Source organism: Leucopleurus acutus, assembly GCF_964270905.1.
Source record: "Leucopleurus acutus genome assembly, chromosome: 15".
Classification (NCBI taxonomy): Eukaryota; Metazoa; Chordata; class Mammalia; order Artiodactyla; family Delphinidae; genus Leucopleurus; species Leucopleurus acutus.
This window is the reverse complement of record NC_139157.1, coordinates 48,760,258-48,784,643: the sequence shown is the minus strand read 5'-3', so window position 1 is coordinate 48,784,643 and position 24,386 is coordinate 48,760,258. Positions and strand designations below refer to the sequence as shown.

General features: G+C 43.4%; 1 protein-coding gene across 1 annotated transcript in view; it reads right to left on the bottom strand.

Moving 5' to 3' along the window:
• Positions 1-23,132, bottom strand: part of SLC22A16 (solute carrier family 22 member 16) — a gene marked incomplete at both ends in the record, with an annotated part of 33,091 nt that extends 9,959 nt beyond the window's left edge. The window contains 5 exons of the mRNA XM_082855422.1: positions 545-672; positions 3,608-4,139; positions 9,634-9,751; positions 12,844-13,323; positions 23,065-23,132. Coding sequence (XP_082711548.1) covers positions 545-672; positions 3,608-4,139; positions 9,634-9,751; positions 12,844-13,323; positions 23,065-23,132 — 1,326 coding nt within the window. The remainder of the gene's footprint in view (positions 1-544; positions 673-3,607; positions 4,140-9,633; positions 9,752-12,843; positions 13,324-23,064) is intronic.
• Between the last annotated feature and the right edge of the window lie 1,254 nt (positions 23,133-24,386).

Here is a 24,386-nt window from a genome sequence, read left to right as displayed (position 1 = left end):
TCTGAGAGGCACACCATCCTCAGTCACCTTAGATAAAATAAAATAGTTCACATGTGCGTTCCCCCTCCATACACAGTCATTCTCCATCCCTCATCCTATTTTGCTTTTCTTCATTATACTCAGAGAAACTTGACTTACTGCACATCCTCAGCACCTAGAAAAGAACCTGGCACATACTAGATGCTGGATAGATCTTTCATGAATGAATAAAAGTTTAAGATGACGATAATTACTGGAAGGTGCAATCTACTCTTCTCACTCAGGATGATCATGTTGGCAAAATACAATCGTGGCCATCTCTCGGAAGTGGGATTATAGGCTTTTCCCCCTATCCCCACCCCACATTTCTTTTTTTCCTTAAATTTTCAACTATCTCTGTAACAGAAAAAGAATCACTTTTAAAGAAAACATTTAAAATACTATGTACAGCATATACTCTATCCATATGTCTTAATTCATCTTCATATTCATAAGCTGAAAATGCTCCCATCACACTGTCATAGTATAACTAACCATTCCCTAAATAACACATAAAGTAACTCACCTTGGGGATCACCATAATCACACCATTGGTCACTGCACTTGAGAGAAGGGAGAAAACCAGAATGCTTCTTCTCCCCACATGGTCCATCCCGAAGCACACAAAGATGTAGGCAGGAATTTCCACTGCACCTGTCATGGAGCAAAATGATACATCTCAATAGGCACAGTGTCCAACTGAACAAGGGGACCCTGCCTTCTAACACGGGGACCCTGCCATCTAACAAGGGGACCCTGCCTTCTAACACGGGGACCCTGCCTTCTAACAAGGGGACCCTGCCTTCTAAAGAGCTTCCCTATGCCCCCCAAAAGGAATGGTCAGCCCTCTCTCTGCTGCCAGGGGCTTCTAAGAACTAACAACTGCCTGAGGGGCAGCAAGCCCCACGACTTTTAAACTCACTGGAGTGGGCAGGATGTTTGCTGTGACGTGCACTAATGCTCACATAATCTGCCTAGCACTTATCTCCTGTCTTCGGAATCTTATCCCGGACTAGGCAGGAAGCTCCCCAGGACACAACACAGTGACTGGAGCATGGGCTGGTTGAATGAATAAATATGTAAATTAATAGGCAACATTGATCTTTCTTGACCTTTGGCTTCTTCTGCTTGGCAGAGCTATGGGGAAATGTTTGTACTGTAACTTCGAACATAGCAATTAAAGTAGAAAATTTAGTGCCAGCTTTACATCTATCAGCCAGAATGCATCAGGGAGCAAGCAAGAAGTTCTCTCAGCAAAACTGACCAAACCCAATAATAGCCTTTGAGAAACTGTCACTGTTTACTAGCCCAGCTTGTCCACGTAATTCAAAGGTCCGTTCTTTCGACCCTCCGGAGCTTGCCTAATCCCAGGACACTACCCACCACTGCCTTTTAGGACTGATGTGCATTTTCCCATTCAACTACAGAATGCTGCAAGCACCTGGACCGGCAGGTCTGGGTCTACATGTCTCTTACAGTTTTGGGAACATATCTCTGCAGGTGGACACATATTTTCTGAGTTAACATTCTTAGCAGTACATCAGAAATTAAACTCAGTTGCAGCTGCTCAGAAAAAAAACAAAAAAAATGGCTGGGCAAAGACAAAAAAATAACATTCTGAGCCCCATTAGAGAGACAGCCTCCCTCCTTTCCATTAACATGGAAAATAAACAACTCCAGAGAAAAGGCCTCCCTTTCACAGACCCTGCTGTAGGGTCCGTGCCTCCAGGCCCGAACAGTAGGTACATCTATTACTCTACTCTTTTTTTTGCTTGTTCGTTTATCAAACACTTTTCAAGGTCAAATAAATCAATGATTCTCCAAAGAACCTCATGGGAATAGGCCTGGATTATTACCCCCACTTTCCAACTCAGATTAAATGACTTGAGCCCAGTGAGTAAGTGACAGCTCAGGGACTGGTCTTTGGGAGCCAAGGCCCCTTTCCTGCAACCTCACTCCCACACGTCTGGTTCCCTCCACATCTGACTCAGGGCTCCCCTCTCTACAGCACTGTGTGCAAGGCCACCAACCAACTTCCTGGAGCCTAGCAAAGCTGCACAGCAACTGGGAAACAGCTGAAGAGACCTTTTAAAGTATATTCCACCTTGATGTTTCTTGAGTTGTTGTATAGATGCTGCATCTAAATTTTGACTTGACTATGTCTGGGATAGAAATGGTGCAACCAATGAGGCCCAAGCTGTCTGGGATTAGGACCATGTGCCCTTATCTTCTTTACTTTATAATGTATAACCCCATTCTGCTCCTGTCTCCACATAACCTCAAAGATATGTCTTCAGGCTACTGTAGCGCTTATCACCTGCAAGTAGCACAAAACCTAAGGTGAAATTCCCACCAGCACCAAACCATCTCAGGAGACGAAAACTTGTTCAAAAATTTCACAGCTCGGAAGTGTTGACTAGAATCGCCTGTCAGGCAGAGGGCTGCTGGCAAGGGTAATGACATGAAAAATCAAAGGCAGTGGAGACTATAAAACCATGGTATTTGTCTCGGAAAGATTTTTATACTTACGAGATTGCCCGGTTTCTTGAGAATTTACATCTCCATCAAAATTAAGACAGTAGCATAAAGATCTAAAACTCCAGCACTCCTAAGCTTCCCTATGCCACACCCCACCCTACTTCATTCTCCTACCATTTGCTGCTCTGTTCTACGAATACTGCATCCTTTCTCCAACTGACACATAGAATGTGTTTGAAGTCAAGATAGGCTCTTTTTACAAACTTGTTGGTCTGCCCAAAAAAAAGAGTAAAGTTTTTTTCTTAAAATTACTTATCTCATAATTTCTGCTGAGCTATAATAAACAAAAACAGGTGTCTCATTAGAGCACTTTAATGAGAAGGGATGTTAGCTATGTATAAAAATTTTAAAGCAAACTTTTCTGGGGATAATATCAAATACAAGCAGCCTACATGGAAGTAACCAGCTGGACAAATGCATTTCTGATAATTCTCTCGTGTCTGGTATGAATTTGGTTTACCCTAGGAGTCACGCCTCAAGCTATCACAGCAGTATCTGAAGCTATTTTAACCTGCTACTTAATTAAAAGAAGCATGACAACATAAATTACAGTTGCATGTATTTAGGTTATTTTACTAACTAAAATTCCTAAATTAAGGACATTTGAAGGTAAAAAGATACCAGAAGGTCTCCAAGACATGTTAAATATTAAAAGGAATGCAACTTGCAAAGAACAGTATGTAGTGAACCTCATTTATGTTAAAATATAAAACGTTTATCTGCACAAATGTATGGAGATGCATAAAAAGAGATCTGAAAGCACAAGCCAAAGGTTATAGAAGTTACCTCTGAAAGATAGTTCTGAGATGGCAATGGGCTTAAAGAAAGGAAGCAAACAAGGAGAAGAGGCAGAAGAGGAAGGAGGGACTCAAGTCTTCTAACTGTTTGCATTTTTTTAAAGAGAATATATACATGTGTAACACTAAAAGAGACCATAATCACGTAGTTGGCAGTATTGTTCCTGGTAGAAAAAAAGACAATAGAAACACTCTCAAAACTTGGTAGAAATTTCACTTCATGGCTACAACTTAAATGTAATTTAACCACTTACCCATGAGGAAGAGATTTAAATATTCATTGCCTCCCAAATTAACAGAATTCAAGGAGAAGGTGTAGAACCCAAAACAACCCGTGAACCAAATCAGCCAAACAATAAGTGTCCTTGTTCCAATTCTCCAGTCATAAAACAGATCTGATAGGGTGTGCTTCTCAACTTGAGAGGGCTTATTACCAGCAGAACCATTGTGATCCAGTGATAAAAGTTCTGACAGTTTACAGGATCTCGTCCTATTCCACTTGGCCATCGTATCAATTACTTTTTGTGCTTCTTCATATTTTCCCTCTGAGAGAAGCCAAAAAGGTGTCTCTGGGAGCATCCAACAGCACAGGACAAAGGGGACAGTCACTGTGGAGAGGACTATCTGATAGATCCACCAGGTCCTGACCAAGTAGCCCGTCAAAGCCACCACCATGGTTCCAAAAGCAAAAAAGGAATGCAAGTGGATGGATGCCCACGTCCGAGACTTCATGCCGACAAATTCTGTCACATAGACAAACACCACCACGAGATAGCCACTTCCAGACTGCAAAACAAAGCAGGGAGGGTGGTCCAGATTTAAGGTCACACACGTAACTACTGAGTCCAATCTCTCTGCAAATCACACATAGGCAAGAAAGAAAATGACAAAGCATTGTTTTCTGAAACCCGTATCATATTTACACAATGGCGTCTAATCCGATCCATCCTTCTTCTTTAAATGGGTCCTTTCATCTTCCCACACCCTGTCCACCCCAAATGGCAAAACTTGAGTGGTTATGCATGATATAAATGTCAGACACTGCCTTTTGCTTCATTTAAATATTCCTTTACAGTGTGAATTTATGTCTCAGTTCCTTGCAAATGTGTGTATCAATTTATCTATATAGAGAAGAGCCTTATTATCAAATCCTAAATTTTAAATGGGGACAAACAATTTATGGTAACTAGTGAGAAGAAAAAAGATTTGATTGAAACTTCATTTTGACAGGCAATAGCAATAACAACAAAAAAACCAGACAAACTGCACTTCAGGGAAATTCAAAATTTCTGTGCATCAAAGGGCACTATCACCAGAGTGAAAAGCCAACTTACGGAATGAGATATATGCAAATCATGTATCTGATAGGAGACTAACATCCAGAATATGTAGAGAACTCCTAAAACTCAACAATAAAACAAATGCTTACAGGATATTTGGTTCTGTCAGAAACATCCACAGAACATTTGGTCCACACCAAAAGGTCCTTGAAATTTGCTCCTATCCAAAACATCCATGAGCATATTTGGTCTATGCCAAATGGTTTTGGACAGGACCAAATATCAAGTACATTTTGGCCTGGACCAAATGTTTTATGGATGCTTTGGACAGGACCAAACGTCTGCTAACCAAACAATCAAATTCAAAAATGGATTTTTCCAAAGAAAATACAGGAATGGCAAATAGCACACAAAAAGATGCTCAGCATTACTAATCATTAGGGAAATGCAAATCAAAATCACAGTGAGATGCCACCTCATGGCCATTAGGATGGATAGTATCAAAAAAACAAAAAAACAAACAAAAAATAACAGGTGTTGGTGAGTATGTGGAGAAATCAGAACCCATATGCACTATTGGTAGGAATGTAAAATGGTACAGCTGCTATGGAAAACAGTATGGGAATTCCTCAAAAAATTAAGAATATTATTACCATATGATCCAACAATCCTATTTTGGGAATATACCCAAAAGAACTGAAAGTGAGATCTCAAAGAAATATTTTTATACCCATGTTCATAACAGCATTATTCACAGTCGATAAAATGTGGAAGCAAGCCAAGCATCCATCAACAGATGAATGGATAAGCAAAATGTGGTCTATACGTACAATGGAGTACTACTCAGCTTTAAAAAAGGAATATTCTGACATATGCTCCAACATGAATGAATTTTGAGGACATTATACCAAGTGAAATAAGCTAACTCCAAAAAGACAAATACTATGTGATTCCATTTTTATGAGGTACCCAGAGCAGTCAAATTCATAAGACAGAAAGCAGGATGGTGGTCGCTAGGGGTTGGGGGGAAGAGGGAATGGGGAGTTATTGTTTAATGAATATAGAGTTTCAGATTTGCAAGATGAAAAGAGTTCCGGAGATGGATAGTGGTGATGCTTGCACAACAATATAAATGTACTTAATATGTACTGAACTATATGCACTTAAAAATAGCTAAGATTGGGGCTTCCCTGGTGGCGCAGTGGTTGAGAGTCCGCCTGCCGATGCTAGGGGACGCGGGTTCGTGCCCTGGTCCGGGAGGATCCCACATGCCATGGAGCGGCTGGGCCCGTGAGCCATGGCCGCTGAGCCTGCACGTCTGGAGCCTGTGCTCCCCGATGGGAGAGGCCACAACAGTGAGAGGCCCGTGTACCGCAAAAAAAAAAAAAGAAAAAAAAATAGTTAAGGTGGTAAATATTGTTATGTGTATTTTACCACAATAAAAAAAATGGGGGAAAAAACTTTATTTTGAAAATAGGCCTATCTTTTTTTTTAATAAATAAATGAATTTATTTATTTATTTAGGGCTGCATTGAGTCTTCGTTGCTGCGCGTGGGCTTTCTCTAGTTGCGGCGAGCGGGGGGGGGGCTACTCTCTGTTGCGGTGCACTGGCTTCTCATTGTGGTGGCTTCTCTTGTTGCAGAGCACTGACTCTAGGCACACGGGCTTCAGTAGTTGTGGCTCGCGGGCTCTAGAGCGCAGGCTCAGTAGTTGTGGTGCATGGGCTTAGTTGCTCTGCAGCATGTGGGATCTTCCCGGACCAGGGATCAAACCCGTGTCCCCTGCATTGGCAGGCAGATTCTTAACCACTGCACCACCAGGTAAGCCCCCCAAAATAGGCCTATCTTTAACTTAACAAAATTTAGATTATAATAACAATGTGTGACCCCTCATGGAATAAACAAAGAATGAAACAAATGATGGATTTGTGTGTGTGTGTGTGGAGGGGGGTGGTGGTGAAAGGATTAGAATTTTTCCTACAAAATTATTTCACATTTGACTTTTATAAAACAAATCGTAAAATTAATTTTTGCAAAATTATTCTAGAGTGCCACTGATTTCTCCAAAGGCCTCTCTTAATCCTTTGATATTTGAATCATACTCCTTTGAAGGCTCATCTTGTCATTATCCTTGTGGATGTTAATTTCTTCAAAAGTTAACTGGTTTCTATATGGGAAAAGAATCTAAAAAAGAGTAGATATATGTGTATGTATAATTGATTCACTTTGCTGTACGGCAGAAACGAACACAACATTGTAAATCAACTATACTCCAATAAAAATTAATTAAAAAAAAAAGTTAACTGGTTTATCTCTGCCAGATCCCACTTGGTCAAGGGATCTGTGTAGGATTCAGGCAGTTTTCCCCCACTGCTTTCAAAGACTTTCTGTAATCTAGAATCTTTGGTAAGATCTGCAATTTCACTTTGTGTCAGAGTCGCAAAGAGGCTGGCCTACTAGCAGTAAGCAGAGAGGTGCTTGATGGGGACTATTGTATTAATGGTCAGTTTCATATTCTGTGGCAACAGCTTTTATTTCCCCACGAAACCTTGTAATTGCAAGACTCAGTTAACGAACCCTGATAATGAGGACTCCCATACTGAAGAATCCAGTTGTTTGGTAAATTTAAACCTTCAAATACTACAAATTTCCCCATTAAAGTAAGTTATAACATCAGTCCCCAAAATGTTTTTTTCAGTGCCAGTTCTTTTTGTGTTCACTCCCACTTCCTACTGGTTACTTCTGTCACTGGGTTCAAACAATCCATTACACAACTGCCTAAATAATTCCAGAAGCCTCCTTGACACCATTCATACCTGTCACCTCCACTGATAACACTCTATTCTTCACATCTACCCTGACCCCACCGCCAACATAGCAGCCAAAATGACCACTTCACCCCTGAATTCACTGAACTCCTTCAGGGAATTCCCATTGCCTTTAGGAAACCAGGCAAACTCTTTGTCATCCTACAAGGCCCTGCCTTGTCCTCTCTCTCTCCTTCAGCCTTATCATGTATTTCACCTCCTCTCTATTCTCCAGGCATCAGCACCTTCAGTTTCTTCACGTCTCAGGGCCTTCTCACTTGCTGCTGCCTCTGCCTGGAAGGTTCTTCTCTCACCCACCCCTCAGACTAAAAAGCCCCTGACTCTCCAGACTCCCCATCCCAACCCCTGCTGCAGGACCCCCTCCACTGTTAGTCCTCCATCGTCAACATTGTATGGGTTTTTAAAATGGCCCGTCAGTGTCTTGACTTGCTCTACGATGTAGGGATATTGAAACAGCCTGGTCAGGTTTACTTAGCATTACACTCTGTAGGCAGATGCATAAATGTGCTGAGTGAATGAATCTGCCTGCATCTTCCCTACTCAAAATTGTATCACAAATACATTTCCCATAAAAACCAAAGGAAGGAGCCACAGAAAATTAAGGCCACATTTTACAGATGTATTCTATGGGTGGCCTGCCTCATTTTCTTGGCTCTAGAAATCAACTCATGGTATTTTGCAAGACTGGAACAGATATTTTTAGAATTATCCTCTTAAATCTTCCAAAAGAGGGCTCCACACCCTCTCAAGTCCTGTCTGTGCCTCTGTTGTACCATCATTCTCACCAGAAGGTCTCTTATCAAATCTCACTCTGTAGCTACAGAGCCATTTCCTCTTATTCCATCCTCAGTGGAGACAGAACGGCTGGTTGTTATTTTTTGTATTAAAAACTCTCTACATACCTAGATATATGTACATTTTTTTAAGAGGCAACACCTTCAATTCTCCTAAATTTTTTTTAATGCATCCTCCTATCCTTGGCCATCTGTGTGGCTTTCTAGGAACCCTTCCCAGCCATTGATGAAGACTCCAAAAGAGAATACACCACCTTGTCCTCTGAGGGGGTGCAGTGACCTCTTCTTCTGAGACTGAAGTCCTTGGCTTCTCTCCAGACCCTTGGATCATCCATTCTGGTGAGAGGGGATGCATGCCCTGCTCTGTGTTCAGCAAGATCACAAGCTCTCCCTGAAGATAAAACTTCACCTGGTTATCCTTGACCAGTGACCTCCAAACAGAACCACTGCTGCTGTCGTTTGGTAGTTTGGAAGCTGTCTGGAAGCCTCACCAAGTGTGCAAACAGCTTCCTCACTCTCTGGTCCACTTCCAGTAATAGCACCCTTGTCGGGAGTGCCAAGTCCGTGCCAGGTACTGAACTGTGGATGCTTACATGAATCCTGGTAACAGCCCAGTGAAGCAGGTATTATTTTCTACAGTTTATAGATCAGGAATTAAGGTTTGAAGAAGATACGGTGTTTGCCCAAGGTCATACAGTTGAGAAGCCAATACATGACAAAGCTGGGATTCAAACTCATGCCCTTTCCACTCTACTACCCTGTTCCCCATAACAGAAATGCCCGATGCCTTCTTGTTCTCATTCTTCCTGCACATTATACAAATGACTTTCTTAACAATGCAACTGAACCTTCTGTTTGGCTCATGCATACAAAGCCTGACTAGACCCATACAATTGCTCAGAAGTAAAACAATTTGTAGCGATTATTTGTAATGGCTACAAATGGTGACTTTTTTTTCCTTTCTTTCCCCTTATGCCTTCCTCTCTCCCTCTTGTTCTCCCTGTCTCCTCTCTCTCTTTTGCTTTATAGTATCGGCTAGAATCCCCAGTACAATGCCAAGTGGAAGTGATGTTCCACAAATCCTTGCTGTTAGTAATCGTGGAATGTGGATCACCTGTCAGGCATCGAGTCAAACGTAAAGTTTCTGCCTACTAAGCAACAATTTTTTCATTTTAATGAGTTCCATTCTAAGCATAGGACATTAATATTCTACAGAAAGACTTCTGCAGTGGGGTGAACAAAGATTAGTCCTTGATCTCTCTCACTAGATTCTAAATGAACAAGACTAAGAGAGTTAAGGTTTAATGTAAAAGTCCTGCAGTGGAATTAAAGAGGCAAAACAAAACAAAACAAAACAAACCAACAACAACCCAACTCACGATAGCAAGAAGGAAGCGTGCGACTATGAAGCTGTAATAATCAAACGTGAATGCCGCTGCTATGCCAAACAAAAATACACCGGTGCTTGTGGCCCACAAGACAAGTCGTCTTCCTGCCCTGAAAAATAAGAATTACACAGAGGAAGGAGCAAGGTGTGGCTGCAACAGTTTAAAACATCCACTCTAATTCATGAAAGATAAGTGCTACCTATATTTTAATAGCTTATGTATCAATATTTGATTGTTGTTACTCATTCATTTATTTTGAGCAAATCATGAGTTAACACATGATTTCTTCAAGAGGCCAGTTTTTCAGTGACTGGTCTCCACCTGAGCTGCTAATATACACACTCGATCACTCTGGGTGGTCCCCAAAGGACCACCTAACCTGAGATTGGGAGCAAGGAGAGGGAAGATTTGTCCTTTCCCTGTCAGGACCTGCTCTGTGACCTGCTGGATCATCTTCTCTGTTGGGCTGGCTCAGCCCACCAAGGGGAGACAACTCTTACTAAGCCCCTCTAAAAACAGAAGTCTTGCTACATCCTGCTACTAGAATAAGCTGCTTACTTGCCCTATATTTTCATAATTGGGAAGTGCATTTCTTTGCCTAAAAAGCAAACAAATAACAATTATATGCCTGCAGACTTAAAAAAAATGAGATGTAATTCACATGCCATAAAATTCAACCTTTTAAAGTACACAATTCAGTGGCTTTTAGTGTATTCACAGAGTTGTGCAACTCTTACTACTATCTAGTTCCAAGGCATTTTCATCACTCCAAAAAGAAACCGCACCCAGGAGTCATCATTCCCCATGCTCTGCTCCCTCTAGCCCCTGACAGCCCCTAATCTGCTTTCTGTTTTTACAGAGTTGCCTATTCTGGACTCTCTATATATAAATGGAGTTGCCCAATATATAACCTGGCTTATTTCACTAAGCATTATGTTTTCAATCTTCATCCATGTTATAGTCCTTCATTCCTTTTTATGACTAAATAACATTCCATTGCATGGCTAATACCACCTTTTGTTCATCCATTCATCAGTTGATGGACACCTGGATTGTTTCCACCTTTTGGGCTATTATGAATAATGCTGCCATAAATACTTGCGAACAAGATTTTGTGTAAAGTTATGTTTCAATTCTCTTGGATATATACCTAGGGGTGGAACTGCTGGGTCATAAGCTACTTTATGTTTAATTTTTTGAGGGACTGCCAAACTGTTTTCTAGGATGGCTGCCCCAGTTTGACAATCCCACCAATTTTTCCACATCCTTGGCAACACTTGCAGTTGCCTGTCTTTTTGATTATAGCCATTCTAGTGAGCAGGGGTTATCCCACTGTGGCATTGATTTACAGTTTCCTAATGATTAATGATGTTGAGCATTTTTATATGTGTTTTTTGGCCATTTGTATATATTCTTTGCAAAATATCTATCCAGATCATCTGTCCATTTTTAAATTGGGTTATTTGTCTTCTTATTGTTGAGTTATAAGTGTTCTTTATATATTCTAGATACTAGACTGTCATTATACATGTGATTTGCAGATATTTTCTCCCTGTGAGATGTCCCTGACAGATAATTGTAAGGCAAAAAAAATACAGTCCTGAGATTCCAACCAACAGGCTTGCCCAGTGCAGCAGAGGGTATGCAAGCAAACTGGAAACAGTCACTTTCATGGCCTCAGCCTTCTCTGCTCCCACGTGCATTAGTAGGGATTGTTGGCCCTGCACATAAATGTTCCCAATCTCATTTGAGTCCTGAGTGCCATTTAAAACTATTTTTCATCCATCCCTGATCAACCCCCTGTACCACCCACAAAGTCTTCACTCTCAGCAGATGAGCAGCCCTCTCCTGCAGAGAACAGAGACCATCAAAGAGAAAGCCCCACAAGTCCCTTGTCTGCCCACCTGCCAACATGACCTGCATCTGCCTTCAGGCTTCTCTTCTTTCCTCCTCTCCAGAGACCACACCCTTTTCTCTCCAAATACCATTTTGCAGTCTTTGTATAGGATCATGTCTCTTCCCACCTCCTCTGAGGCCTTATGCTACCAATTACTTCTTTTTCCTCTGTCTTTCGCTCACCTCTGACTTCTCCCTTTCAGTTTAAGTCTCTTCCAGTCAAAGACAAGAACCTTCTCTGGACCCCATCACTCTGGTAGCCACCTTGCATCTTGCAGTTCCTCCACTGACAGACTTACCAAAAGGGAATATCTACCTCTTCATCTCCTATTTTGTTCCTCTCCCCACTGACACCCTAACTTCCACACTTCCCAGGAAGACAGTTATGAAGCAGAAGATTCTTAAACACTGAAACATAACTTCAATCACCAAATAATAACTAGACTCCGCTTCTGCTCCAATTTCATTATTCAAATGCCACCTCCTGGAGGGGATGTGTGTGTTGGGGGGAAAGACCTGGGTACTCCTCCCTTTAGGCTTCCACAGTCTTTGCCTCCATTGCTTTTACTTCTAGTATGGCCCTGGACAAAACAAAGCCCTATAATTTTTATTTGGACATGTTTGTTGGCCCCATTTGACTAGCACACCCTGAGGGCAAGGATTTCTGACCTAAGCAGTTGTTTTTAGGTTCCCAGTGCCCAGCACATACCTGTAAAACTCACAACTATGGGGACCAAATAAATAAGTTCATCTCTGCACTTTAGGACAGATACGAAAAGTGTGGTCCATGTCCATATAGAGATGAACTTAGCTTTATTTTAAGAGCTACATATTCATTTTAATGTGTATTTCTTAAAAATATGGCTGGTATATCACACAATTTCATAGATATTATTGCTTAGGACCAGACTATCCTCCTAAAAAGCAAATCTATTTAAAGAAAAAAAATTCACTACTGAGTGGTTATGTGTCCAAGGTACTTTTTCTGTATTAATTTTGCAATAACCCTCTGAGGTGAGCGCTATTATTTTCATTGCCAGCTTACACATGAGATTCTAAAACACATGTTAGGCAATTCACCCAGGTCCCACAGCTAATAAATGGCAGAACACAGGCAGACTGTCTTCAGAACCCATCCCCTAAACACTATGTTATTTTGTGTCTCTAAATAACAGATCAACAAGGAATTTAGATAGGAGGTATGAAAATGACTACAGTTTTGAACATAATTCCCTGTCCCCTAAGAAAATCAGATAGGAAAATGAACCCTACACTGATGTAACAATACTAAACATTTCATTTTACCTGTCAGAAAGGTAGCCGAAGATCACCGCTCCCAGCAGGACTCCAAGCATAAATGTAGGCTGGATCAGCCTTCCAAACCATTCTCGGTTACACACCAGATCCCACTCAGTCACCACGGTGCTGCGCCACTTGCTCTTGTCATAGATGTAGCCATCCAAGCAAGGGAAACTACTCTTATGGCCGTTATAATCATAGTTCAAACTCGACTTGTCATCCCTCCGGAACCTGTGACAGCTTGTGAGCTCCCAAATCTCACCGTCCTGTAGCTGCACTATGATGTGATCTTCACGGCCGATGGAAAACTGGGTCCAGATGTCCTCCAACCTCCAACTAGAGATATCTTGGAAAAGAACCCGACTCACATTGCCTGGGGGCCTGCAAGTATGCTGTGGGGACACTGACAAGAACACAGAAGCCAAGTAATGGATACCACAAGAGATGTTCTGGAAGGCACATATAAAATAGAGGAATATCTGGTATCTGCAAAGAGAAAAAAAATCAAGTTATTATATCTGGCCTATGGGCTAAAAAAAGACATATGCAAATATGAAAAGTCTCCATTATGCCTTAGCTTGGATAAAGGGATAAACATAGAAATAATTATAGATATGTGTGTATACATATGTGTATATATCTGTCAACAGGGCCTAAAAGCGATGATATCCCAAGAGCAACAAGCACATTGGTGCCCAGATCTTGGGCTCTAGATATCATTCTCCAATAAAAGGAACCAGGGAAATTGTCTGATTCTAAGACCAGGACAGGGAGAACACAAAATAAGCCTGGAGCATCTTACAGTATCAGAAAGTAAGGAAGTATTCAAAATACAAAAAACGTGGTGGCGTGTCAGGGGGACAGAGGAACCAGTATGAAAGAGCTCCCAAAGGGCAAAGCTGAGACAATCTGAGCAACAAAATAAATAGCACAGTATAATCCAAAGTATAAAATAAAATAAAACATTTTTTAAGAATTCCATGAAGTAGTTTTTATTTCCATTTTACAGAGAGGGAAACTGAGGCTCAGGGAAGGCCAGTGACTTGCTCAGAGCACAGAAGTAAGAGCTGGGAGATAAATTCAGTCTATCTTAAGCCAAAGCAAGCTCTTTCCAAATGTCAAGCTAAAACCTGAGGTAGCACCGTAATGTGAAAGTGCCATTCACTCACTAGCTACATTAATAAAATTAGTTTCACAACATTTAAAGTTATTTGAACTCCAGCAGTACACATGCTGATAGCTTTTGAATAAAATGTATTCACAACTATGTCATTCAGAAGGCAAATCAGATCTAGTGAGCATTCGTGTCATATATATTTTTTTAACCTGTTGAAAGATAGCCTGCACTGACAATCCTTTTAATACTTTGGGATATATGATATATGATATGATATGATGTCATATGATATGATGTCCTATACTATGTTGTTTAATTTTACATGTCAACTTGACTGGGCTAAGGGATCCCCAGACATCTGATAAAACACTATTTCTGGTGTGTCTGTGAGGGTGACTCTGGAGGAAATTAGCATGTGACTGAGTAAAGAAGATCACCCTCACCAATGGGGTTGGGCATCATCCAATCTGTTGAGTGCCTGAATAGAACAAAAGGTGGAGGAAGGGCGAATTTGATCTCTCTGCTTGGGCTGAGACATCCGTCTTCTCCTGCTCTCCAAAGACACTGGCATTCCTGGTTCTTGGGCTTTTGGACTGAGACCAGGACTTACACCATCAGCTTCTTGTTCTCAGGCCTTTGGACTTGGACTGAATTATAGCACTGGGTCTCAAGTTTGCAGACATCACATTGTGGGACTTCTCACCTCCAGGACCACATGAACCAATTCCTACAATAAATCTCCTCTTACCTTTATCTATATCTATCTATCTCTTACTCATTCTGTTTCTCTGGAGAACCCTGACAAATACACCATACTTATATAAGAAAATGACTGAACAAATAAAGAAAAAAGAAAGAAGAAACAAATCTTTCTTACAGTAGAATTCCAACTAATACCTGTAGATATTCCCTCTCTACAGAAGATGGACCTTAATTCCCACTCTTTCCCCCTTGGCTAGACTTAGTGACTCATTTCCAAAGAACACAGTAGGATAAAAGGAAACTTCACAGTGGGGAAATCTGGCAAACAATACCTTAACCGGATGTTGACGGTTAACATCCTCAGTGATGTTGTATGGATGACCACATTCCCCCTCATGTGATGTGATGAACAGGCACTTCACCTCTGTGGCCTTCTTTCCAAAAACCATAACCCCAGTTTAATCATAAGAAAAACAATAGATAATCCCAGATTGGGGGACATTCTATAGGTTGCCTGGTCAATACGCCTAAAGAGTGTCAAGGTCATAAAAAACAAGGAAAGACTGAGAAATTGCCATAGACCAGAGAAGAGTGGGATAACATGACAACTAAATGCAGTGTGGTACCCGGGATTGGATCCTAGAACAGGAAGACAACATTCCTGGAAAAACTGATGAAATCTATATAAAGTCTAGAGTTTAGCTAATAGTAACGTACTAATGTCTGTTTCTCAGTTTTGACAAATATCCCATGGTAATATAAAGTGTTAACAATGGGGGAAACTTGATGAGGGTCACACAGGGACACTCCTTACTCTCTTTGCACCTATTTTGTAACTCTAAAATTGTCCAAAAATTAAAAGTTTATTCAAAATTTTAAAAGTAAATGTAGGGTCTCCAAATTTACAGACTGAAACCGACAGTGACCTGAAATTTGGTCAATCTTTGCTTAGCAAATTACTCATGTAAATAAAGTGGAAAGCTAATCTTACTTAAGAAAAGAGTTCAGATTTACTAATTCTTTTTTTAAAATCAAGCACCTAAGCATCTCTACTACACTAGAAGATATTAGACTAATGGGTATTACCATCTGCCCTTGAGAGTAAGTTTTATTCTTTACTTCCCTGGAGTAACAAGTACTCAACATCATAAAGATATCAACTCTCCCAAAGTTAATGTACACGTTTAGTCTGTAACTGGAAAACACTGGAAATTTAAATGTCTTCCAGCAGGAGATTAGTTATATAAATTATGGTAAAAGTTATAAATGCTGCCTGGGAGATGCCAGAGGAAAAGGGCAGCATGGAGTCTTTCACTAAAGGCAAGCTCCTGGTGTCTAGAACAGAGGGAGAATCACCCTGTCTAGATCATTACAGACTGGAGTCTGCGGTGGGCCAGTGCCTAACTGCCAGGCACCGAGGCAATGAAAGACTTGGGCACCAGATCTTCTTGCAACCAAATCCTGTTTGGGACCTAAGAGGCATCCTATATGAATATGACTGAGAATGTAACACACATCATTGTTATAAGTCTTTCACTCCTCCTCACCCCCCAAATTCCAACACTGCAAAGTACAACACAGCCCCCGCAAGCAGCAGACAGATTTTGTTTGTCTGAAGTTTACCTGCCCCTGAAGGCGTTTGGGTTTGGTTCCTAAGTAGTCTCATCACCTGGAGCAGCTCCACGGCTGAAAAGCTCACATTTTGCCCTCTGACCACGGCCTCCCATCCTCCCAGCTCCCCCTGTCCCTCCCACTCACCCCACCTCCTGCACCGTCCAGGGCTCCAGTCTTTGAATCCCACCAGCTTCTCTAGTTTGTCACCATATTCCTGGCCTCAGGTCCTTCCCCAGCCAACCTGAACCCCACAGTTGTCACTAGAGTTCTCTACAGAGTCACACAAGTGTTCTATTCTCATTCTCCATTCACACACAGTCCCCGTAACAGAGCACCTACCCTGGCAGGCCTCTGAAGCTAGGATTTGTCTTCTCTGCCCCACCCTCAGGAGGCCTGAGGTGGGATCCAGGACTCTATACAAGCTTCCCAGGAGAGGGGCTTCCCTTGTGGCGCAGTGGTTAAGAATCTGCCTGCCAATGCAGGGGACACGGGTTCGAGCCCTGGTCCGGGAAGATCCCACATGCCGCAGATCAACTAAGCCCATGCGCCACAACTACTGAGTCTGTGCTCTAGAGCCCACAAGCCACAACTACTGAGCCCACATGTCACAACTACTGAAGCCCGTGCACCCTAGAGCCCGTGCTCCACAACAAGAGAAGCCCGCGCAACGTGAAGCCCACGCACCGCAAGGAGTAGCTCCCGCTCGCCACAGCTAGAGAAAGCCCACGTGCGGCAAAGAAGACCCAACACAGCCGTAAATAAGTAAATAAATAAATAAATAAATAAGCAAGCGAGCTTCCTGCTCCGAAAAATTGAATTCCCTGGTTTAACCATATGCTGACACAATGTTTGACATTCAAAATACTTAACAATTGTTGTGGAGCCACTGGAAGTCTCATAAACAACTTGCGAGGGTGTAATTTATTACAACCACCTTGCAGAACTGTTTGGCAGCTGACCACATGCACATTCAGGTAACAGAGCAATTCCTTTCCTAGGAAAATACCCAATGAAGTGTGTACATGAGCTCCGAAAGTCATATACAAGAAAGACTATTCATAATAAACCCAACCTGGAGACAATCCAAATATCTGTTGACAGTAAATGAATAAACTGTGGAATATTCATGCCATGACATACTACACAGCAATGAAAATCCACAAACTACTGTGACATACGATATGTGTGAATCTCACAAACACAGTGTTGAGCAAAAGAAGCCAGACAGAGAGTATGTGATTTTTTACTCCAATTATACAAAGTTTAGAATCAGGCAAAACTAACCTATGGTGTTAGACGTGAGGATAGTAGTGAGTTTGGGGGAGAGAAAGGGGGCATGAGAAGGGGTGATCTGGGGTGGTAACACGTATGTGTTCATTTTATGATGATTCATCAAGTTGTAGATTAGGGTACACACTTTTCTGTATATACATAATACATCAATTTAGAAGTCTTATATTTGCAGGACCCAGGGAGAGGAAAAAGTATTCAGCAATGCCCCTGCTGAGGTGTGATTGGAGTGGCTGCCAAGGCACACCCAATCTGTCCACATGGTGCGTATCATCTAGACTGCAGCCCTGGTTGGCCACCCAATCCATGCTGACAAGAAGGTGTCTTCTAGAGGGGTGGGAGGGAGATGCAAGAGGGAGGGGATATGGGGATATAAGTATACGTATAGCTGATTCACTTTGTTATACAGCAGAAACTAACACAACAGTGTAAAGCAATTATACTCCAATAACGATGTTTAAAAAAAAAAAGACTGGCACTTCTAAATATTAAAAATTTATGTATATCTATTATGACAACAAAAGGCGTATAATTTGTGCCATGGAGAACTTTAGTGGTGCAAGATTCTAACAGCAGCATACACCCACCACCTCCATGTTAGCTGTTTTTTCTTTTCAATGTGACTTGCAGGAATAAACTATGGTCCAACATTCAAAAAACAACAAATATATAGGAATGTGTAGACATATATATTATGAGCATTTCTAGCTATTCAAAAACAATGATTACAATGATAAAAGTGTCAAATTGTGTCCATCAAGCCTCTATCATTAATGTACCAATGTAATACCACTTATTGGCTTCTTATTGGAATTCCCACAATGAATTTGCGTTAAGAGCCTCCAATGGATCTCAATACCTAAGTTCCAAGCCTGCCCCACCCGGAGTGTAACTGCTTCTGAGTTTAGGGCACCACCATCCACACAAACCAGAAATATGGGGTAGGGGCAGGGCATGGGGGGGCCCTCATGGTCCTTCCCACTTCTCCTTCACGCCTTAGGGCCTGGAGGACCTATCAATTCCACCGGTTAAAACTGTCCCATCCTACCTGCTCACACTGCCCCTGCTCCGGTCCAGACCCTCATTATCTCCCACCAGGGCTCTTACCTGGGTCTTCTCTGGTCTCTTTGCCTCAACTCCTGCCCCTCCAATGCACCTTTCATTCTCCACAGTGATCCTAATACCCAAACTGTTTAGCATGACATCGAAAATATTCTTGTGGATGACTGTAAGTGTACCCCTCACTGGCCTTCTCTCACCCTCATACTTTATACTCCATAAATAATAAGCCACCTAGCAGTCCCCAAACAAACCATGCTAGTTCATATAATTATACTTTCTACGTGCTGGGAAGGCCTTGAGCGCTCTTTCAATTTGAATTTCCCTTTCCCTGTTACAAGGATAACTTCCTGAAAAAAACAAAACCCTACGTCCTTAGGTGTCTAGCGTTCTAACATATCACTTTGTCCCTTATAAAGATTGTTGTCCATAAGGTGTCCCCCCCCCAGCCTAAGGCCCCTTCAGAAAAACAGACTTAGAGACTCCACGCTTCCACTACAGGAGGCTCAGGTTCCATCCCTGGTCAGGGAACTAAGATCCTACAATGCCACGTGGTGCAGGCAAAATAAATTTTTTTTAATTAAAAAAAAAAAAAGAACAACAGAGACACAACATATCACTGTGCCCACAGCTGGAGAGAAACACTAATGGAAAAACAGTCATACAGACACAATAGACAGGAAACCCAGAGGCAAGGAAAAGCAAAGATGATCAGAACCCCCAGGAAACAGACTCACGCTATCTGGGTGACAGGTGAAGAAGATTACTTTTGGTCCTAGATTTATATAATTCTGTATAATGAAGCATAACTAGTGTCATCCCATTGTGGTTAAGAGCATGGATCCAGAGCCAGACTGCCATGGTTTGAATCTTGTCTCTGGTTACTTACCATCTGGGTCTTTGGGCAAGATCCTTACCCTTTCTGAGCCTCAGTTTCCTCACGTGAAAAATGGGTTGTTGTGGGAATGTAAAGAGTTAATACATGGAAAGCACTGTGGCATACTGTAGGTGCATAAAAGTGCTAGTTATTATGATGTTCATAAGGTGAAGTCAAAAAAGAACCTAAGGGACTTCCCTGGTGGTACAGTGGTTAAGAATTCACCTGCCAATGCAGGAGACAAGGGTTCGATCCCTGGTCCGGGAAGATCCCATATGCCGCAGAGCAACTAAGCGCATGCGCCACAACTACTGCGTCTGTGCTCTAGAGCCCATGAGCCCCAACTACTGAGCCCGCGAGTCCCAACTACTGAGCCCATGTACCACAACTACTGAGCCTGCGCTCTAGAGCCCACGAGCCACACTACTGAGCTCGTGAGCCCCAACTACTGAGCCCACGTGCCACAACTACTGAGCCCACGCCGCAACTACTGAAGCCCACGCACCTAGGGCCCACGCTCTGCAACGAGAGAAGCCACTGCAATGAAAAGCCCGTGCACCCCAACGAAGAGTAGCCCCCGCTCACCACAACTAGAGAAAGCCCGTGTGCAGCAACGAAGACCCAATGCAGCCAAAATAAAAAAAAAAAACCTAAAAGGTTCATATATTGGCCCCAGTACCTATATCCATAGATTAAGTCAGTCACAAGGCTCAACATTCCAACTCTGAAATTTTAAACCATCTCTCCCTTTATCCCAAGATAACTCAAAGATCCAGGTTCTTAGATCCCCCAACACAGATGCCTGAATCTTGGTTTCCTCAACTCCCTCTAACATGGGACTTAAGCCATGAAGTTTTTGTAACTTCAATATGGCTTCAGGACGAGTCCTGGAAACGTAATTCTTCTTAGGTGTCCCGCTTTCCTCTCTTAAAGGTGATTAGGATAGTGCTTCCGCACCTTAGAAATGACTAATGAGAAATGAGAGATAATTAGGGTTTTCTACTTAACACTTTCACTAGGTTTCCTTAAGACTAAATAATAGAGTCCGCCTGCGGATGCTAGGGGATGCGGGTTCGTGCCCCGGTCCGGGAAGATCCCACATGCTGCGGACCGGCTGGGCCCGTGAGCCATGGCCACTGAGCCTGCGCGTCCGGAGCCTGCGTTCGGCAACGGGAGAGGCCACAGCAGTGAGAGGCCCATGTACCGCAAAAAAAAAAAAAAAAAAAAAGACTAAATAATAATAATACACAATAAACTAGGTTTCCTTAAGACTAAATAATAATAATACACAATAAACTCTCTGCTTATAAACAATAAAAAGACCAATTAGAGCAAATGCCAAAGAAAATATGGGTACTGTGATATTTTATAGTATTTTACACTATTTTCACCTTTTGCTGTAAGCATTGACTTGTTACCCAGCTTTCACAATCTACCCTTCCCACTAGGATGGGGACTCAGGTAATAATAGCCATGATTTATTGAGAACTTACTGAATAATAAGACTTTTGCATACATTATTGTGGCTGGCTAAGAGCTGTCTCTCAAAATCCATTCTCCCCTCTCCTACCATGGTGAGCCACATTTGACCATGTGGGTAAGGACATGGAGCAGCTGCCCCCGGTGCTGCGGATGGCGGAGCTGCCTCACCCACTTGGGTCCCTGGACAGCCCCATGGAGCACAAACTGCCCTGCACAGTTACCAGAGAGGAACAAACTCCAACTGAGGGATCTTTTTGTTATAGCACCTAAGTATCTTAGTTAATCCCTAAAATACATGGGGAAAGAATGGCATTAGTAACTACTACCTCATAGGGTTACTGTGAGGATGAAATGAGAGGCTGAAGGTGGAGCGCTTACAATAAACATTTGTAGTACTATTATTACCCCCATTTTACAGATGAGGAAGTGGTAAGTCAAATGTCCAAGACCATACGGTTAATAATTGGTAAGTTAGGATCGGAACGCAGACATCCATCCCCGGAGCTGATTTTGTAATCCTCATGCTATTCTTCTTCAAGGAGTCTAAGATGAGATAATATTGGGTGAGGGGTCATACAGCGTGCAGATCAGAGGTTTGGAGCTCAGTCTGAATCCTGGCCTGCCACTCACTGCTAACGTGATCCTGGGAATACATGAAGGACCTGGCTGAGTCCCAGGGCTGGGCTCAGGAGAGCACCATGGTTGACAGCATGGACTGTGGAGGCCGATGGACGTCCAGTTCTGCTCTGCTACTAACAGATTTGTGATGTAGGCACAAGGCCTGGTTTTCTCATGTGTGAAATGAGTGATGCCACCCATATCATGGGACTGTAGTGAAGGTTAAAGAAGGTAACATATACAAAGAACTTATGACAGAGCCAGGCACAGCTCAGCATTCAATAACGCAGGTATCAGGAGGAAGCAGGGGAGAGCTGGGACCTCCTGCCCCTCCTCTACCTGCTCCACCACCTCTTTTTTGTGGACACTGAGAATCATAACCAACTTTTTGTGCAACTTTCCACCCTGGAGAACAGCACATCATCATCTCTTCACCACAAGCCTGGGAGGGAGCTAAAGGCAGGAATGATTATAATTCTCACTTGGCAGATAGGAAACTGAGGCACAGTATTTCCATGGTCACGTTCGTGGTGAGTGGCAGGCCAGGATTCAGACTGAGCTCCCAACCTCTGATCCGCACGCTGTATGGCCCCTCACCCAGCTACCTCTCCTCCCAAAACGTTCCAGGTAAGACAGAGAAGTGTTTTCTCCATGAATGAATGAATGAATACACTTTAAATTTTTAAAATTAACTTGACAAATGAAAAGAGGGTGACAATCGTACAAAGGTTAAACCTAGGTCCCACCTTGCCGTAGCTTTGGGTCCTTGACCCACAGACTGAGGGACCTGTGGGTCCCTCAGTTTCCCAATCATTAAGATAAGGATTCACCCCCTTTGCAAGATTCCGTGGGCATCAAATAAAGCACTGTGTAGCTGGCACATATTAGGTTTCTATAAACAGAAAAAAAACAAAACAAAACAACAACCGCTAAAGGTTGTTTCTGGAGCAATTCAATACCTGCCAGGCACTGAGGAAGACTCTACCGCGGGGCAGGGCAGGGCAGCAGTCGTCTGGGGAAGTGAAAGAGGAGCCCGTTTGGCCGATTAGAGAAATGAGCCGCCAAGAACCGGCATTCCTCTACTCCTGTGAGCTGGCTTTCCAGCCGGGGCTCCGGACGCCGGCACCCGCAGACGGCGCGCCCCAGGTTCCACCTGCCAAGCGGTAGGCGCGCCGGACGAGCCCTGCACCCAACACTCCCGAAGCGAGCCCCAGAGCCCACTGCTTGCTCTGGGGAGGTGCCGCCGCCAGAGTTCGAGAGGATGAGCCCAGCCAGGGCCAGGAGTCAGGACGCAGGCCTCCCGACTTCTCTGGGAAAGGAGGGATGGAAATGTTTTCGGATCGCGAGCTCAGCGCGAGAACCCCGTCGCAACTGGAAGAAACAGACCCCACCGGCGCCTCCCCCGACTCGGCTCCCCCTCCGCCCCCAGGCACCGACCTCCCTCCTCACCCCCACTCCAACTCCCTACCTGCCAAAGTGCCCCACGCTGTCAAAAATCAGCTCCAAGTTGCCGGACCCCACGCTGCCGCACCCCATGCTGCCGCCGTGCCCCGCGCTCCTAAGCAGGACGCGCGAGGCTCGCCTAGAGCCGGGGGCTGCGGGCACAGCGCCCAGCCCAGCCCAGCCTAGCCCAACCCAGCCCGGCCCCCGCCCGCCGCGCCTCGGCCCGCCCCGGCTTCTGCGTCCCCCGCGCGTCAAAGTGCTCGAGCCGCGCGCGGGGCCAGGCTTTGTTCCTCTCTCTTCCCATCGAGCGAGTCCCCGCCGCCGCGGCCTCTTTCACAGTGCGCTGTGCTCCCGGAGCCTGCAGTAGCACGGTGCGCCCAGCCCCGCCACTTCCCGCGGCCTCCCCGCCGCCCCATCAGACTCTGGACACTTACCACGTCCGTTTGGGCTCGAGGGAAGCGCCGGTGCCTGGGTAAGGGTTGTCGCCCGACAGCCCAAGGCGGGAATGCGGAGGCCGGGGTTCGGTCTGGAGCCGCGCGCCTTACCTCCGTGGCTCTCAAACTTGTGCTTGAGTCTACCCCAGCACTTGGTTTTATATGCACATTTCTGGACGCCACTCTTGGGCACAAATATCGCTTTCTCAGAGAAGTCCACCCTTTTGAGGGCCAGGACAGGGATGTACAAGAGCAGGGCATAGAGAATGGATTCTGATGACCCTGAGAAGTGGCAGGATCTTGCAGAGCTGTGTGAAATATCTTATGTTAACCAAAGGGCAAAGGGAACTCCCTGGGTAGAAACTTAAGCAGAATAGTGAAAATAGCAAACTTGTACTTGAAGAGGATTTGAAAAAGAGGAAAGCGCATCTCCCAAAGTACTTCCCTTACCTACTTGTCACAAAGCCTGAAATAACACCATTAACGATTTATTTATTTTTGCTATGAATAATTCTATTTTCTTTTGAAATGCAAATGCTCCTGGAATGATTAATCCATTAAGTAATAAACAATTTGGAATGGATTTTTTTTTAATTAGGTAGATTCTTACTAACTAGAAAGTCTTAAGGTTGGAAATGCTGGGGAGGTACACGTGGTGGGGGAAGGGGGGGGAGATATGGGGAAAGTTGAACTTTTATCTGCTATTCTAATTACACCAAATAGAAATGGCACAACATAGATAAAATGGACAAATTCCCTGAAAGACACAAACTACCAACACCCACTCAAGAAAAAAACAGATAACCAGAATAGCCCTATATCTATTAAAGAAATTGAATGTGTAGTTAAAAACCTTCCCGCAAAGAAAAGCCGAGGCCCAAACATTTAATGAAGAAATAATACTGATTCTGCA